The sequence below is a fragment of the Schistocerca piceifrons genome, chromosome 1 (assembly GCF_021461385.2).
Source record: "Schistocerca piceifrons isolate TAMUIC-IGC-003096 chromosome 1, iqSchPice1.1, whole genome shotgun sequence".
In the NCBI taxonomy this organism is placed as follows: domain Eukaryota; kingdom Metazoa; phylum Arthropoda; class Insecta; order Orthoptera; family Acrididae; genus Schistocerca; species Schistocerca piceifrons.
In genome coordinates, this window is record NC_060138.1 from 526,949,552 (window position 1) to 526,967,326 (window position 17,775).

The window sequence follows — 17,775 nt, forward strand, 5'->3', positions numbered from 1 at the left end:
TTTTCCCCACACTGCGAAATGAGTGAGATGGGTTTTATGTTACTCAATCTGTATATTGAGAAAGCAGTACAGGAAAAATAGAGAGAAATTTGGAAAAGGTATTTAAATTCAGAGAGAAGAAATAAAAACATTAAGATCTGCCAATGTCATATTAACTCTCTTAGAAACAGAAAAAGGAGAAAGTTAGTGTAATTGAATGAATAATGTGTGGAAAAAGAGGTTAAAGGGTGATGAGGAATAAAAGTAAAACTAGGGTAATTGAGTGTATTCAAATCAAATCACAAGATTTGGAGAGAATTAAATTAGTAAACAAGACACCGAAAGCAGTAGATGAATTCTGTTCTTTGGCCAACAAAGTAACTGCTAAAGGTAGAAATAAATCTGTAATAACATGTTAAATCACACTAGAAAGAAAAGCTTACCTGAAAAAGAGAATTAATATAAAATGCAATTGTATGAAGTCTTTTCTGGAAGCATTTGTCTTGCATGTAGCTCAATACCTCACAGGGTCAACCTGCCATCACTTTTCTCCTTCTACCTCTTAGAATTTGGTCGTAAATGTCCCGATTTCAACTCAGTGAAAATGAAGAAGTGTTAAAAGTGCCAGTCCCTCCTGAATATCCTTTATCCAGCAGAGTTAGTGCTTTTGTTAGCAAGAAATCTTCTGTGAAGTGAGGGAGGTTAGAGAATAACATTTCACATCAACTGTGGTTTCCTATTGTAGGAACTGTTCTGGCAGTCACCTGAAGCACTTTGGAGTACCACAGAAAATTTCAACCAGTGTGGTGAAACACACACACACACACACACACACACACACACACACACACACACCACCACCACCACCACCACCACCCCAAAGTTCACGGTCTTCACCACCACTTGGTGACTGAAGTTTAGAGTGAAATGAGACTGGGTAAAGCAGACTGAAGTCGTGGAATGGAAGCTCAAGATATATGCTTAGCTCACTGTAACAAAGTTTCAATGAGAAAGCATACCATTTCTAATCTTCTTAAAAACAAGAGTTTGAAGATGATGCCTCAAGGATAAATGTAGCTATACTGGATCAAAATATGGTGTCAGATGTACGCCTTTACTAATATTTGTTTCAAATTTATTCGTCAACTGCTGATCCTGTATATCATAAGGGTTTTGGTATGTACAAAACAATACAATTTATATTAAAAATTAGACATAAGATTTATATTTTACATTAAAAAATAAATGTATGGTTTAGGATACCACAGTGTTATAGAATTATTCTACTTCATAAACACAGCTGTCAATTAGTAGGTTCTATGCATACTTCTCACAAAAATTGTATGGTAAGTCTGTCACTGCGAAGGGTAGCTTATTATACGGATTTTCTGCCAGTATATTTGAAAGTATTTTGGAACTTTCTAGACATTATAAGCCTATATTCTTTCTGTTCCTTGTTCAATAATTGTGGATAGACAGAAGACAGTCTTTGAAATAGAGAGAAGGCAAGTTAATATGTTTAATTCTTTGAAATGCGGTCAGCATGACACTGTTTGGAATACAATGCACAATTGATCTGCTTGAGCATTCCACTTAAGATGTAGGTCCAAACTGATTCTGTCTGACAGATTTATTTTTTCACTTTTTTGCAAAGTAGATGTAAGTACTTAATTTCTGTTTTGTTTTTATTTAGTATTAGCTCATCCTTTTGCATCAGTTGAACAGACTTGTCAACCATTCTCAGTGTTTTCCTTTCCATTTCATTTGTATTAGGATTTGTCATTATAAGGATTGTATCATCACCATATATTACCCCTTTTGAATGTCAAGGCAATAATCTATTGTTATCCCTTACCGACAACAGTACTGTCAGAGTGCCACTTTATTGGTACTCTGTTTACTTTGCTTAACTTATAAAATTCACCATTAGATGTATCTAGTGTGCTTGGTATGATGCTCGATGTTTCGATTTGTGTGTACACCACTTGTTATCAACTTTTGAGCATTGTCACTGTGATATTCAACAACTGATAACTCTGCTAATGCACTGTTCATTTAGACATTTTTCTTCATAATACTTGTTTGCATTTAGTTATTTCATCTACAGTTGCTGTTTTTGTGCGGTTTTGTTATTTAATATTGTTTCTGTGCAATTTTTCTTTAAGTTAATGATTTTGGTTTGTGTTTGCATTTGCATTAGTAATTTAATTTTTTTTTAAAAAGTGTCGAACAATGTAATTCATGAATTATTGAAAAATACTAGTGATACAGAGTATTTTAGTATGTGTAGCAGTTGTATAGAAAGTGGCAGTGATGTTCTTGGTGGTATATTGCTTGAAAATGAAGACAGAACGGGAAATACACATTACATTGAAGTGAATGCACTTGAAACACTACAGTTGCTGCCACATCCAGTGGGATCTTATGCAACTGAATATTTCAGTTTATTTTTCACTGTAGCATTACTTCAACTGTCACCAAAATAAACCACTCGGCTAAGCAATTTACATCCAAACATGCTGCTACTTTGTCCAGCCAAATAAAGAGTGGAAGAACATCACAATAGCTACAGTAATAGGTTTTACAGCCTGCTTACTGAATATGGGAATCAACAAAACATACTGAATACAGAACTCAACGAAAGACCTACACTGTTTTCATTCAGGAGCACAAAACCATCTAAGGCATTTCCATGGTATGGTAAAATGTATTCTGCTCCAAAACACAAGTGTCAGGTGATACAGAACTGCATACTTCAGGAAGACTATAACACACTGTCCAATTATTATACTTATTATTTCTGTAAATAATATTAAAAATTCATTTTTCTTTTGTCATTTTACTAAGAAATTTGTATTTGTATTTGTTTTTGAACATTTGTGAACTTTCTTGAAATCAAGTGTAGTGTTAATTATATGGAAACAAAATCAAATATATATATTATAAAAACAAAGATGATGTGACTTACCAAACAAAAGTAATTTAATGATCCTAACCCTACTCCTAATGATCCAACTCCCCAAGACACTATCCAAATTGAACCCTGCCTGGAACAGTTACGTCCTCCGTCACAGCGGGACCCACCTCCTCTTCCTCAAAATCACCCTCTCCAAACTTTCCAGGAATTTCTGACTTCCAGCCTTGCCTCTCAATTCTTCTTAAAAAACCTTAATCCTACTCCCAACATCACCACTGCTGAAGTCCAAGCTATCTGTGATCTGAAGGCTGACCGATCCATCGTCATTCTTCCGGCGGACAAGGGTTCCACGACCGTGGTACTCAATCGTCGGGAGTATGTGGCTGAGGGACTGCGTCAGCTTTCAGACAACACTACATACAAAGTTTGCCAAGGTAATCCCATTCCTGATGTCCAGGCGGAGCTTCAAGGAATCCTCAGAACCTTAGGCCCCCTACAAAACCTTTCACCTGACTCCATCAACTTCCTGACCCCACCAACATCCCGCACCCCTACCTTCTACCTTCTTCCTAAAATTCACAAACCCAATCATCCTGGCCGTCCCATTGTAGCTGGTTACCAAGCCTCCACAGAACGTATCTCTGTCTATGTAAATCAACACCTTCAACCCATTACATGCAGTCTGCCATCCTTCATCAAAGACACCAACCACTTTCTCGAATGCCTGGAATCCTTACCCAGTCTGTTACCCCCGGAAACCATCCTTGTAACCATTGATGCCACTTCCTTATACACAAATATTCCGCACGTCCAGGGCCTCACTGCGATGGAGCACTTCCTTTCACGCCAATCACCTGCCACCCTACCTAAAATCTCTTTCCTCATTACCTTAGCCAGCTTCATCCCGACCCACAACTTCTTCACTTTTGAAGGCCAGACATACCAACAATTAAAGGGAACAGCCATGGGTACCAGGATGGCCCCCTCGTATGCCAACCTATTCATGGGTCGCTTAGAGGAAGCCTTCTTGGTTACCCAGGCCTGCCAACCCAAAGTTTGGTACAGATTTATTGATGACATCTTCATGATCTGGACTCACAGTGAAGAAGAACTCCAGAATTTCCTCTCCAACCTCAACTCCTTTGGTTCCATCAGATTCACCTGGTCCTACTCCAAATCCCATGCCACTTTCCTTGACGTTGACCTCCATCTGTCCAATGGCCAGCTTCACACGTCCGTCCACATCAAACCCACCAACAAGCAACAGTACCTCCATTATGACAGCTGCCATCCATTCCACATCAAACGGCCCCTTCCCTACAGCCTAGGTCTTCGTGGCAAACGAACCTGCTCCAGTCCGGAATCCCTGAACCATTACACCAACAACCCGAAAACAGCTTTCGCGTCCCGCAACTACCCTCCCGACCTGGTACAGAAGCAAATAACCAGAGCCACTTCCTCATCTCCTCATACCCAGAACCTCCCACAGAAGAACCCCAAAAGTGCCCCACTTGTGACAGGATACTTTCCAGGACTGGATCAGACTCTGAATGTGGCTCTCCAGCAGGGATATGACTTCCTCAAATCCTGCCCTGAAATGAGATCCATCCTTCATGAAATCCTCCCCACTCCACCAAGAGTGTCTTTCCGCCGTCCACCTAACCTTCGTAACCTCTTAGTTCATCCCTATGAAATCCCCAAACCACCCTCCCTACCCTCTGGCTCCTACCCTTGTAACCGCCCCCGGTGTAAAACCTGTCCCATGCACCTACTCCAGTCCTGTAACCCGGAAGGTGTACACGATCAAAGGCAGAGCCACGTGTGAAAGCACCCACGTGATTTACCAACTGACCTGCCTACACTGTGAAGCTTTCTATGTGGGAGTGACCAGCAACAAACTGTCCATTTGCATGAATGGACACAGGCAGACAGTGTTTGTTGGTAATGAGGATCACCCTGTGGCTAAACATGCCTTGGTGCACGGCCAGCACATCTTGGCACAGTGTTACACCGTCCGGGTTATCTGGATACTTCCCACTAACACCACCCCGTCAGAACTCTGGAGATGGGAACTTGCCCTTCAGTATATCCTCTCTTCTCGTTATCTGCCAGGCCTCAATCGCTAACTTCAATTTGCCGCCGCTCATACCTCACCTGTCTTTCAACAACATCTTTGCCTCTGTACTTTCGCCCCGACTGACATCTCTACCCAAACTCTTTGCTTTTACAAATGTCTGCTTGTGTCTGTGTATGTGCGGACGGATATGTGTGTGTGTGCGCGAGTGTATATCTGTCCTTTTTTCCCCCTGACGAAGCAACCATTGGTTGCGAAAGCTAGAATTTTGTGTGTATGTATGTGTCTGTTTGTGTTTCTATCGACCTGCCAGCACTTTCGTATGGTAAGTCACATCATCTTTGTTTTTATATATATATATATTAAATACTTTTTATTTTGTCACTTATAAACAATTTAAAGTGATGAAACATGAAAATCTGGGTATACCATAATAAACTACTTACTTCTGTAGGTGAATGGCATTTTTTCATAGTTTTATACTGAAAGTAGCATGACATGTGGCAATTTAAATAGAACACTGTTTGACAGTATAAAGACTATATGACATTTTTAGCATTCACCACTCAAAATGGCTGACTGTAAAAGGGTTATGCCTTGCAGGGAAAAGAACAAGGCAGAGCATTCTAATTTGTACAAGAAAAACAAAAAGGCGTGGGACAGAGTGTTGTGACACTCCTGTAGTAACAGGCAGGGCACTTGATCTATAGTTATTTATGCTAACAACTTGTTTCCTAGCTACGAGATACTATTGATACATTTTCCTTGATGCCATATTTTTCAAATTTAGATTTAGGAAATCACATGACACAGTTCAAATGCTGTACTTAGATCCAGGAGCACAGTACAGGCAAAAGAATGGCATTCAAAACATCCCACAACATCTGTAACCAGAGATTTTAGAGCTTCAGTGGTGGACAGACCAGGCCTACAGTTGTATAGCACAGAAGATATTAGCAGATTGTTCGCAATGTAGCTGCAAAGTAGTTGTTTCACGCAGTATTCTATGACAACAGATACAACAGGAATGAGGGATACTGACCTGTAGCTGTCAGGACTGTTTCTATCTCCCTTATTATAAACTGGGGCAACAATTGTAAATTTCAAGACACCAGGGAATTTTCCAGCTTGAAGCACACAGTCTATAAAGTAAGTCAGAGGAAACATTATAATATCAATTACACATTTTAGGATGTAATTTGAGAAGCCATAGATATCTTCACTACGTGAGTTACCTTGTTTAGACACAGTTTGGTATACAATCTGGCAATTAATCTGAGTCTACTTGAAAGTAACAAATCAGGTACACCTATATTGCCCAAAGTAACTTCAGAACTGTTTTCATCTGTTGCTGAGATAGTAGATTCTCCATGACTTGCACTGCTTATGAAGAAGTTATTTAGCACATCAGGTAAGACTGGAGTCACTTGCTTCATTATGAGTTTCCCCACTATGAAGTTTAGTACCTTCCAGGCTGCTTTGCATTTCCTGCTATTTGCGTTTCTGTCCTGTGTGTGTTTATTATTATTCTACCCCATATCTCTGTTTCATAACAGGATTGCCAGCTTTTGTCATGGTGTACAAGGCAAAAAGCCCACCTCTTAGTTCTTTTACATAGGGGAGTAGTTATTCTTACTTGTGGGCAACATTTACTGAGTAAGTTATAGAGACTATCAATAAACATATCAAAGATAGGGCCAATGTTGTCACAGTTACTCTGAATTCCCCTCTCAACCTCGGATAACCCATCCCTCAAGTGCATAATGTAATCTGCTTTTAATGTTCTGAACTTCTTAATATAGGAGGGTTGCTGTACATTATAATTAACACTTTCACTAGTCATCCATAAGCCTAGAAGAACCGACAGCACAGGATCTACTACAACACACTGTAATTCAGTTTCTTCTGGGTTGGAAATTATATTGTCGAAGAATACATTCATGTTTAGTTAGATGTTCATGTGACACACATAATGAGTCATATAAAATGAACTGTGTAGTTGACACAATAATTTGGATGATTATATATAGACTGTTGATAGACATTTGTAAAAGAAGTAACAGACAAAACTATGAATGAAAAATGAAGCTGATTATAAATTCAGAAGTATGCCTGTTCAACAGTGAAGTAGGCCCGTAAACCTCAAGAAAATGATAAACTACGGTGCTGTAAAAGAGTTGGAAATAAACAAATTGTGACCAAAGATTAATGTCAAGTACAGCTGATACACAAAATAACTTTAATACAGCCATGCTTATGATATGTTGGTTATGATTCTAACAGTATTCTTATTTTTTACATATCTGGCAATCATTATTATTTACTAGTCATTCACTTTCAAAAGCTGCATGCAGAGTTAACAGACAAAGTTAGTACATGTTGCTAAAAACTAATACTGTTGTTCCAGTTACAGAATGGTACTTACTAGATGGAATGTGACATTCCTTGTACAGCAGGTAACAAGTGCCAATAGCAAGCATCAGCAGTGTTCCCATGACGACAGCAACAGCTGCAACCCATACACGGGTGTCAAAGTTCTCAGCTCCCTCCAGCAGATGTCTGGCTAACTCTGCAGCAAACATGATAACTACAAAGATAAGCAATCATAAAGAAATTTCCTAGTCTTACAGAGCTTGCGATTTTTCAAGTACCACAGTGTTGTTAATGAAATAAGCAAGTGATTTTTATCTTACTAAGCATTATGAAAATTACATCTTGTTTTAATACATGACTCTCAGTTTAACTGTCCATGAAAGATAATCAAATTACATAAAGTTACTTCAGTGGATATGCCTTTCATGACACATATGGCAAAAACATTATAGCTTATAGAAAAGTATCGTGGCAGCTTTTGCACCCAACAAATGAAGTCTTGCATTACAGCCTCACAGTCTTCAAAGTGCTGCCCAATCAGAGCATTTTTAGGGGATCTAAACAGATGTACACCACTGGAGGTGAAGTCAGGGCTATAAAGTAGATATTCCAAGCATTCCCTATGAAATATCTGAAATAACATGTGTTTATTTTGTGTGAAAGCAGGCATTGTCATTTAGAAGAATCACACCCATTGCCTGGAGCCCATGTCATTTTACACATATAACTAGTTGAAGTACCTACAGATCATTCAGTAAGCTGTGGCATTAATAGTCTGATTATGAGGCTGGAATTTCAACAATATGTATGTTCCAAAAACATAGTCACCCTAACCTTGCAAGACTCATGGAAGTGCTTTATACATACAAGTGCATGTGTGTGTGCATCCTATAATGAACCCTGTTAGAAAATCATCACATTCTTCAATTTAATGCAAGAGGTGCTGTGTGGATAGACCTACTCTGTTCCATTTATGAGAAGGAGTCAACCATTGTGGGTCCAACATACATGAGCTACAACCTTCTAGAAACATACAACCATAAAATTTAAAATAATATGCAGTTCAATATTACAGCATTTGTGACATATAAGGACCCGGCTCCATATATGTAAGACAAAGCATTATGACATCCGGCAAGAACTGGTCATGTTGACAGGCTGTTCATCAATTTCATACGCAGACAACTGATTGGAATTTCTCTCACCTTTACAATGTATGCAATTTCTTGAAGACATGTTTGTGATGGAGGAGGAAGGATAACTAGATCAATTTTCCATCTAATATCGCATTACAGCGTGCTGTGATTTACATAGATTCTAATTCTATTCATGTGCATCTCCTGCACTAGTTATACGAATTACGTATTGGTTTGACGTCATAAGCACGTGACTGCGTGTGAGATCACTCTCTAAGTTTTCATATATTTTTAGGTTTCAGATACATATTTTAATGGTTTTTGTGATAATATTTGCTATATAAGTGACTTATTAGTGGTTTCTTCATTCACCTCCGCCTTTCTTGTGTTGTGACCTGATATTTGTGAGTGTTTCGTATCGAGCAACTTAACCTCTTACCTGTGTTTACATTCCATGCTGACCAGTTGCAGCTGTAGCGGCGCATCGAAAGCTAAGTACTAATTAATTGTTTGTGTATAGTGGTTTATTCAGGAACTTTAGTAGTCTCCAACAGGTGTTCTTGGTGTTTTCTGGTGAAATAATTTCAGAAGAAATTTTTGGGAACTGTTTTCAGTTTCATTACTGTGTCATTAGACATTTTATTTTCTTTCTGTGTTAGTCTTTTGTTATATTCTCATTTGCTGTTGATTAATACTGTTAATAATAGTAGTTACTTCCCTTGTAGAGTAAGTTTGTGATTTTTGTAGTCAGCTTTTTTAACATCTTCTTATTGCACTAGTGGAACTTAGATAAAGTAGTTTTCTTGTTTCAATAACTGTAAAATTTTACCATGAGTGAGAAGTGTGGGCTTTGCCGTAGGTTCGTGAGTAGTGGAGTGCGGTGTGAGACTTGTTCAAAGTATTTTCACTGGGGGGAATGCAGTGGGGAAGCCAGTGGGCATTCTGGTGAGATCCTCTCCTGGAACTGCAGATTATGTAGCAAGAGTAAGTTGATAGAGGAGCAGGAGCCTAAGATCTGTGTCCTTCAGGTGCAGTTGAGAAACACACAGGATGCGCTAGATAGGATGAGGAGGGAGAAGGGGGTTGGGAAATGAGAGCTGGCTGTTGGCAAGAGATCTGCTAGGAGAAGGAGATTTTCAGATAGTTTTACTATTGGTGTTTGCAATAGATATGACCAACTGTCAGAGTCTAGTGGAGAGGAATCTCTAGTAGCTGTAGATGTAGGAAGTATGCAGCAGACCTCAGCAGTTACGGTGACTAGGACAGTTGCAAAGTCTAAGAGAAAGAAGAAGGTTCCGCTATTAGGTAGTTCTCATGGTAGAGGTGAAGGCCAGCAGTTGCAGGAAGTGTTGGGGAATGAGCACCAGGTCACCAGCATTGTGAAGCCTAATGCAGGATTGGCTCAGGTGACTGTTAACATAGGGGGGTTATGTAGGGATTTTACTAAAGAGGATCAGGTAGTGATTGTGGGTGGGGCTGGTAATAGTATTGATAGGGATGGGGAGTATGACATAGATGGTGACCTGGAAAAGATAGCCACTCAGACTGGCAACACGAATGTGCATTTCGTGGAACTGTTTCAGCGTCACGATCGGCCTCATCTTAATACAGCCGTCAAGCGTAATAACATGAGACTTGGGGGTGCACTGATGACAGAAGGCATGAGTCACATTTCAGTGGTGTCGGTGGAGTCTATCACCAGGACGGGTTTCACTAGACATGGCCTGCACCTCAACAGGTATGGAAAAGGGGAGTTGGCGAAGCACTCATGGGAAATTCTTGTACTAGTGGGTGTTAGAGCTGCACCTTTTTTAGATTGAAGTCAGTTGATAGGTATCCCTGCTTAAGGGGAGTCTCTCTAACAGAGAAACCACTTTTCATCAAAATATACAAGGTATTAGAGATGAAATTATTGGTATATCTGAACACTTCTTAAATAAGTAGGTAATTCAGAGGCTTCCTTTACCAGGATACAGGTTGGCTGGCAGCTTCTCTAGGAGCTCTTTGCGGTGTGGGGGAGTAGCCATATATGTGAAAAATGGTATCCCATTTGAGTCAATTGATGTTTGAAAGTACTGCACTGAAAAGGTGTTTGAATGTTGTGCAGGTGTGGTTAAATTTAGTGGAGTTAGACTTCTAACTGTTGTTATTTATAGATCCCCAGACTCCGATTTCACAACATTTTTGCTAAAGCTACAGGAGGTTCTTGGTTCACTTTATAGGAAATACAAAAAGTTAGTTATATGTGGTGACTTCAATATTAATTGTATAAGTGATTGTGCAAGGAAAAGGATGCTGGTAGACCTCCTTAATTCATATAATCTTATGCAAACCGTATTCTTTCGAACGAGAGTGTATGGGAACAGTAGAACAACCATAAACAACATTTTTGTTCATTCCTCATTACTAGAAGGGCATTCTGTTAGCAAAAAAGTGAATGGCCTTTCAGATCATGATGCACAAGTTTTAACTCTAAAATATTTTTGTGCTGCAAGACATGTTAAATATAGTTATCAACTTTTTAGGAAAGCTGATCCAGTTGCTGTAGAGACCTTTGTAAACCTTATCAAGGAACAAGAGTGGCAAGATGTTTATAGTGCTGATACAGTAGACGATAAATATAATGCTTTCCTCAAGACTTTTCTCGTGCTTTTCGAAAGTTGCTTTCCATTAGAACGTTCAAAACAGGGTACTAGCACAAACAGACAGCCTGGGTGGCTGACTAGAGGGATAAAAATATCCTGTAGAACAAAGTGGAAATTATATCAAAATGTTAGAAACAGTCAAAATCTAAATGCAACAGCCCATTACAAACAGTATTGTAAGGTGCTTAAAAAAGTTATTAGGAAGGCAAAAAGTATGTGGTATGCAGACAGAATAGCTAAGTCTCAGGATAAAATTAAAACCATATGGTCAGTCGTAAAGGAAGTGGCAGGTCTGCAGAGACAGGTCGAGGATATAGAATCAGTGTGTAGTGGGAATGTCCGTTTTACCGATAAGTCGCATATATGTACAGTATTTAATAATCACTTTCTGAATATAGCAGGTGAACTAAATAGAAACCTAGTCCCAACAGGGAATCATATAGCGCTCACAGAAAAAAGTGTTCCGAGACTGTTACCTGAAATGCTCCTCCATGATACTGACAAGAGGGAGATTGAGTTAATAATTAAATCACTAAAGGCCAAGAACTCTCATGGATATGACGGGGTATCTAGCAGAATACTGAAGCATTGTTCTATGTATGTCAGCCCAGTACTTAGCCATATCTGTAACTTTTCCTTTAGGAGTGGTCAGTTTCCTGACCGATTAAAGTACTCCGTAGTGAAGCCACTTTATAAAAAGGGAGACAGGGATAATGTTGACAATTATAGACCTATTTCTATGCCATCGGTGTTTGCTAAAGTTATCGAGAAGGTTGTATATACAAGGTTACTGGAGCATTTAAATTCACATAATTTACTGTCAAATTTACAGTTTGGTTTTAGAAATGGTTTAACAACTGAAAATGTTATATTCTCTTTTCTCTGTGAGGTGGACAGATTAAATAAAAGGTTGCGAATGCTAGGTGTTTTCTTTGATTAGACGAAGGCTTTTGACTGAGTTGAGCACAAAATATTACTGCAGAAGTTGGACCATTAGGAGTAAGAGGAGCAGCTTACAATTGGTTTGCCTCTTACTTTAAGAATAGAAAGCAGAAGGTAATTCTCCGCAATATTGAGAGTGGTAGTGATGTTCAGTCCCAATGGAGCACTGTTAAGTGGGGCTTTCCCCAAGGGTCGGTGCTGGGGCCACTGCTGTTTCTTATTTACATAAATTATATGCCTTCTAGTATTACAGGTGATTCAAAAATATTTCTGTTTGCTGATGACACCAGCTTGGTAGTGAAGGATCTTGTGTGTACTATTGAAACATTATCAAATAATATAGTTCATGAAATCAGTTCATGGCTTGTGGAAAATAATTTGATGCTAAATCACAGTAAGACTCAGTTTTTACAGTTTCTAACTCACAATTCAGCAAGAACTGATATTTTGATCAGACAGAATGGGCATATTATCAGTGAGACGGAACAGTTCAAGTTCCTAGGCATTCTGATAGATAGTAAGCTGTTGTGGAAAGCCCATGTTCAGAAACTAAATGCTGCTTTATTTACCATTAGAACAGTATCTGAAATAAGTGACAGTTCAACACAAAAAGTAGTCTACTTCGCATATTTTCATACGCTTATGTCATATGGTATTATTTTTTGGGGTAATTCTTCTGATTCAAAAAGGGTATTTTTGGCTCAAAAACGGGCTGTTCGAGCTATAAGTGGTGTAAGTTGGAGAACCTCTTGTCGATCCCTATTTAACAGTCTGAAAATTCTGACATTGCCCTCATAGTATATATTTTCTTTAATGTCATTTGTTGTTAGCAATATTAGCTTATTCCCAAGAGTTAGCATCTTTCACTCAGTTAATACTAGGCAGAAATCAAATTTGCATGTGGAATGCACTTCCTTGACTCTTGTGCAGAAAGGAGTGCACTATTCTGCTGCATCCATTTTCAATAAGCTACCACAAGAACTCAAAAATCTTAGCAGTAGCCCAAACGCTTTAAAGTCTAAACTAAAGAGTTTCCTCTTGGCTCACTCCACCTATTCTGTCGAGGAGCTCTTGGAAGAGCTGAAAAATTAAGCAAATTCCAGTGTTAAATTGTTGATTTTCTTTATTTAAACTTACGAGTTGTCGCCTGAATATGTTTCTTGTATTTCATTTTATCTGTTTCTACTATCGTATTATAATTTCATGTATTGACTCATTCCATGACCATGGAGTCTTCTCCTTAATTTGGTCCCACAGAACAATAAATAAATAAATAAAACAATGTCAGAATTCTGCATAGTGTTAACACATTTAATGGAAAATGGCCACAATTTGGGAGTGTCTATACACTGGGTCACCACTGATTCAAAAGGTGTTCCATGAAATGGTTGGTATAAGCTTTTCCAGCAGCCTTAAGTGCTCTTTGTGATGTAGCTTGGTAGATTGTGTGGGGACTCATTTTCTTGCTCTTCAGTTCACAGTTAGACTATAGTACAAATGGTCCAACCTACATAGATCATCATCAGTGCCAAATGCATTGCACATCTACCATAAAATAACCAAATAGTGTTGTTAGTTGCAAAAGAAAAAAGTGGAGAAATAAAATTTGTGAGTTGCAGAAAAATACAGTATGAAGCTGGAGTGACGCAACATGATATGACATTAGCTAGGGTCTAGTTTTTGTAGGTGACACTACTGATGTGGCCCCTAGGAACAGAACTATAGTGGAAGAAGGAAGTAACTTTGGATATTAATATCCTATTGACAATGGAATCACTAGAGAGACAGAGCAAAAGCTCATATTGTGGAAGAACAGATAAGACAATCAACCATTTCATTTCCAGAGGAACCATCTCAAAATCTGCCATACATGATTTGCGAAAACATTGGAAAACATAAATTTTGATAGCCCCAATTCTCCCAAATGTAAATCCAGTGTCTTAAATGAGTCACTCATTTGGAAGAACTATAGGATAAGCACAAGGACAAATTGAAGTGAATTAAAAGGAGACAGATGCATCCCAGATGGAAATGTGCATGTACAACAAACAATATACAATGTACAAACAAATGTACAGCAAACAATGACAAAAGTTTATAAAGTCAAATGAAATGGAAGGGAAGAATGACAGAATTAGCCACGATAATGTGTGTAGCAGTCCTGTTCTGCAAGTGTCAGTTACTGAGTGAACAAAGATGAGAGTGTTGTTCAAGAAGTTCAGTCCAGGACTATGGAGTGCTTTTTTCTGGTTTTTTAATAATCCTAAAGCTACAATGCAACACTGAACATCCTGAACAACTTGCTAAACAACTTTTGTCATAATATGTCCATTATTCTGGATGACCACAGGTGGCTCATTCATAACATGCAACGAACTAACTAACTAACTAACTAACAAGGGCTGGTAAGTGCTAGACTCAGGCACGCTGTCAGTTGCAGGGTCAGAATTTGTATCAACTACTGAAGTAATGTGCACACACTTGAAAGCTGTGTGCATTAGCAGTGTGTTGTTATCCATGAGAGTGCACCACGAAAGAGCAATAGTGTGAACTTCCGATAGAGCCCGCCATGGGCGAGTGCCTATTTAACATTCTCATGCTACGCTTGCGGAGTTCTTATGTTATTACGGCTTGCATACATTTGCCTTATCTTATTGTGTTCAGTGTATATTATGGTGACTGGTGTACATACCACAGTCTAATAAAGTTGTACTAACATTCTTGGTTTTGTTGTGTGTCCAAGTTATAACGCAAGTGACGACGAGTGTGGGATTCTTCTCCATGCGGTTTTCAGTCTCTGCTTCATCCTCTGTTGCATCTAAGATGTCTGATGGCGCTCCTGATGAGATTTTATGCCAGCTGGTTGATAAGCAAGGGGTTCTTACTGTGACATTGTAGCACCTCAGTCAATAGCTGGAGGCGTTTACCACACCACAACACAACCTAACCCAGGTATCACAAACAATTGCCCTTGCTTTGGCCAGTTCGGGTCTGTCTCAATCTACATCACCTGTTACATCACCTGTTGCATCACCCCTTGCACCTCCTGTTTTACCTGTTGCTACCCTGTTGTTTATCCCTTGTTTCTGGCTTACGATGAGTCTGTCGAAGAATGGGAAGCCTCCGAAAAATTGTTGCAGCAGCACTTTCAAGCATCTGGATGAACTGATGTCACTTTACGCCGAGCTTTCTTTTTGTTTTGGTTATCGCCTCACATGTGTCAACTTCTCTGCCAAATGGGCCCCCCTGCAGAATACATCTTCACTCTCTTTTGATAATCTGTGACGCCTTCTTTGAAATACTACTGTAAACGGATGCCTGTCCAGGTTAAGTTCTATCAGTGTCACAAGAAACCGAAACATTCCTATAAGACTTGGGCAGCTGAGCTTCACGATTTAAGCCATTGCTGTCACTTTTGTCACTGATATACATAAGGAGTCGTATGCCGCCCAAATGATTTGTGTTGGTTGCCCCCCCCCCCCTCTCCCCACCCCCCCACCCCCACCCCCAGCGTCATTGCCAGACATTCACTTCTGCCCCACGGCTAAACATGTGAATGCTGATGTGCTCTGGCATTTTCCGGCTGGCGGCTGGTCTGCATACTTTTTGATCAAGAGGAGTCACTCTGTTTCCACATCGATGAATGCGCTCAAAAAACCGTCAACCATTTCCCAATCACTAGCACTTGGGTTGCACAGGCTCGTGCTACTGATCTAATTTTACGAAAAGTGATACACTGCATATAACATGGCTGGCCTGAGGCACCTCCATTGCAGTCACCCAACCCCCTCCGTAACTACTGTGTGTTTTGGCATCGTTTCTCTGTACTCAATGGTGTTCTGCTCCTTGATGTGTACTATTCAGCTCCTCGCATAGTGGTTCCCTCAGCTCTCTGTTTGGAGATCTTACAATTGCTGCTCACTGATCATTGGGGGTGGGGGTTCACGCACAAGTTGTTTGCCTGCCATCGTATTTTATGGCCTGGTTTGGATGGTGATATCACTAGTTTGATTACAGCATGCTCTCAATGCACATTGCAGCACACTACCCTGTGGGCAACATTGTCTCCGTGACTGCAACCTCCACAGCAGTGGGACCGTCTCCACATTGGTTTCACTGGTCCTCTCCTTAATGCATACTGTTTAATAGAAACTGATGCATTCTCTAAGTTCCCATATGTTGTTCATTTCCCCGTCAGCTTCAGCCTCTGCCACCATGACAGTTTCGTCAAAAATATTTTCCAACTGAGGACTTAAAGCAATGTTGTTCTCTGATAATGGCCCTTAGCTTGTGTCCCAGGATTTTGCTGCCTCTGGCAATGCCCATGGGATTTACCACATCTTTGATCCGCCCTATCAGCTGCAGTCCAACAGTGACACCAAAAGGTTAGTTAGAACGCTCAAAATTCAAATAAAAAAGTATGTGACTCTGTCCCGGTTTAACATTGCCTTGGATCAATTTCTGTCTTCCCATTGGTTCACACCATTCGACGACAACAGCCATACTAAACTGCTGCATGGGTTCAACCCCAAATGCTCCTGCACTTCTTGCAGCCTGGCCAGATATGCCACCCGTGCAACTATCGTCCAGCTTCCAGCCTAGTGTGGCTGTCTGGGCACGTGGGTTTGGTTGTCATCCAAAATGGCTTCTCGCCATCATCTCCTGATGCCAGACTCACTGTCACTGTGACATCTGTACAAAGGAGGGCCTGTGTGCATGTCATTATGACCAGTTGCACGTGCGTGTGGATGACCAGACAACCTCGGCCAGGACACTGACATCACCACGCCAGTCTGTGCCGCTTGGTAGATCACCTGATGTGACTCAGTCCCTGGCACAACAAACGAAGGGCCCCTGTCAGCGGTGGACGAACCTGGCATAGCTTCTTCTGCACCCCTACCAGCGCCCGTCCGCATCGGAGCAGTCTCCTCTGCCTCAACCACCAACTGTAGTGGCACCACCACCACCACCACCACCACCACCACGCCTTGAACCTGATGTGGACATGGAGCTCATGCCAACGTCATCCATCCTACCATACAGGTTGACACGAGAAGGCAGACTTTGATGCTCCCCGCACCCCAAGCACTGCCAACCATACATTCCAGTATAACACCTCATCTCAGTCAGTGCCTCGCGGGGAAAGACACCACGGGCATCTCACAAATCTGGCCTGTTCCCCAAGGGAAGAGGAACAAAGCAATGTGTTCACACTTGAAAGCCACATGCATTAGCAGTGTGTTGTCATCCATGAGAGTGCACCATGAAAGAGCAATACTGTGAACATCCGATAGAGACCACCACAGGTGAGTGCCTACTTAAACCCTGTGCGCTACACTCGCACAGTTATCACGTTATTAGTGCTTGTATACATTTGCTTTATCTTATTGTGTTTAGTGAATGTTATGGCAATTGGCGTACATCCCGCAGTCTAATAAAGTTGTACTAAAACTCTTGGTTGTGTTGGGTGTCCAGATCACAAAAGTATATCTTAAGTTGAAGACATGACATTAGTCTAAATGTGTCCTATGAACAGTACCATTACAATATTTTATACAATACATAACATTTCCTCCCCTTTTTACAGCTACATCATTTTTCTGTGCATCTGTGTTAATATCATTTCTCATGTGCATAAAAACTCCCACACTGAATGAATGACTTAACAGGTACAGGTATTAATTTGGGTTTTGTCTGTACATCAACGAA

The 17,775-nt window shown here is 40.2% G+C and overlaps 1 protein-coding gene across 1 annotated transcript in view; it reads right to left on the bottom strand.

Annotated features, from left to right (window-relative positions):
- The window catches only part of LOC124798463 (protein turtle homolog A), a 92,670-nt gene that overhangs the window by 13,549 nt on the left and 61,346 nt on the right, over positions 1-17,775 (bottom strand). The window contains exon 5 of the mRNA XM_047261896.1: positions 7,396-7,539. Coding sequence (XP_047117852.1) covers positions 7,396-7,539 — 144 coding nt within the window. The remainder of the gene's footprint in view (positions 1-7,395; positions 7,540-17,775) is intronic.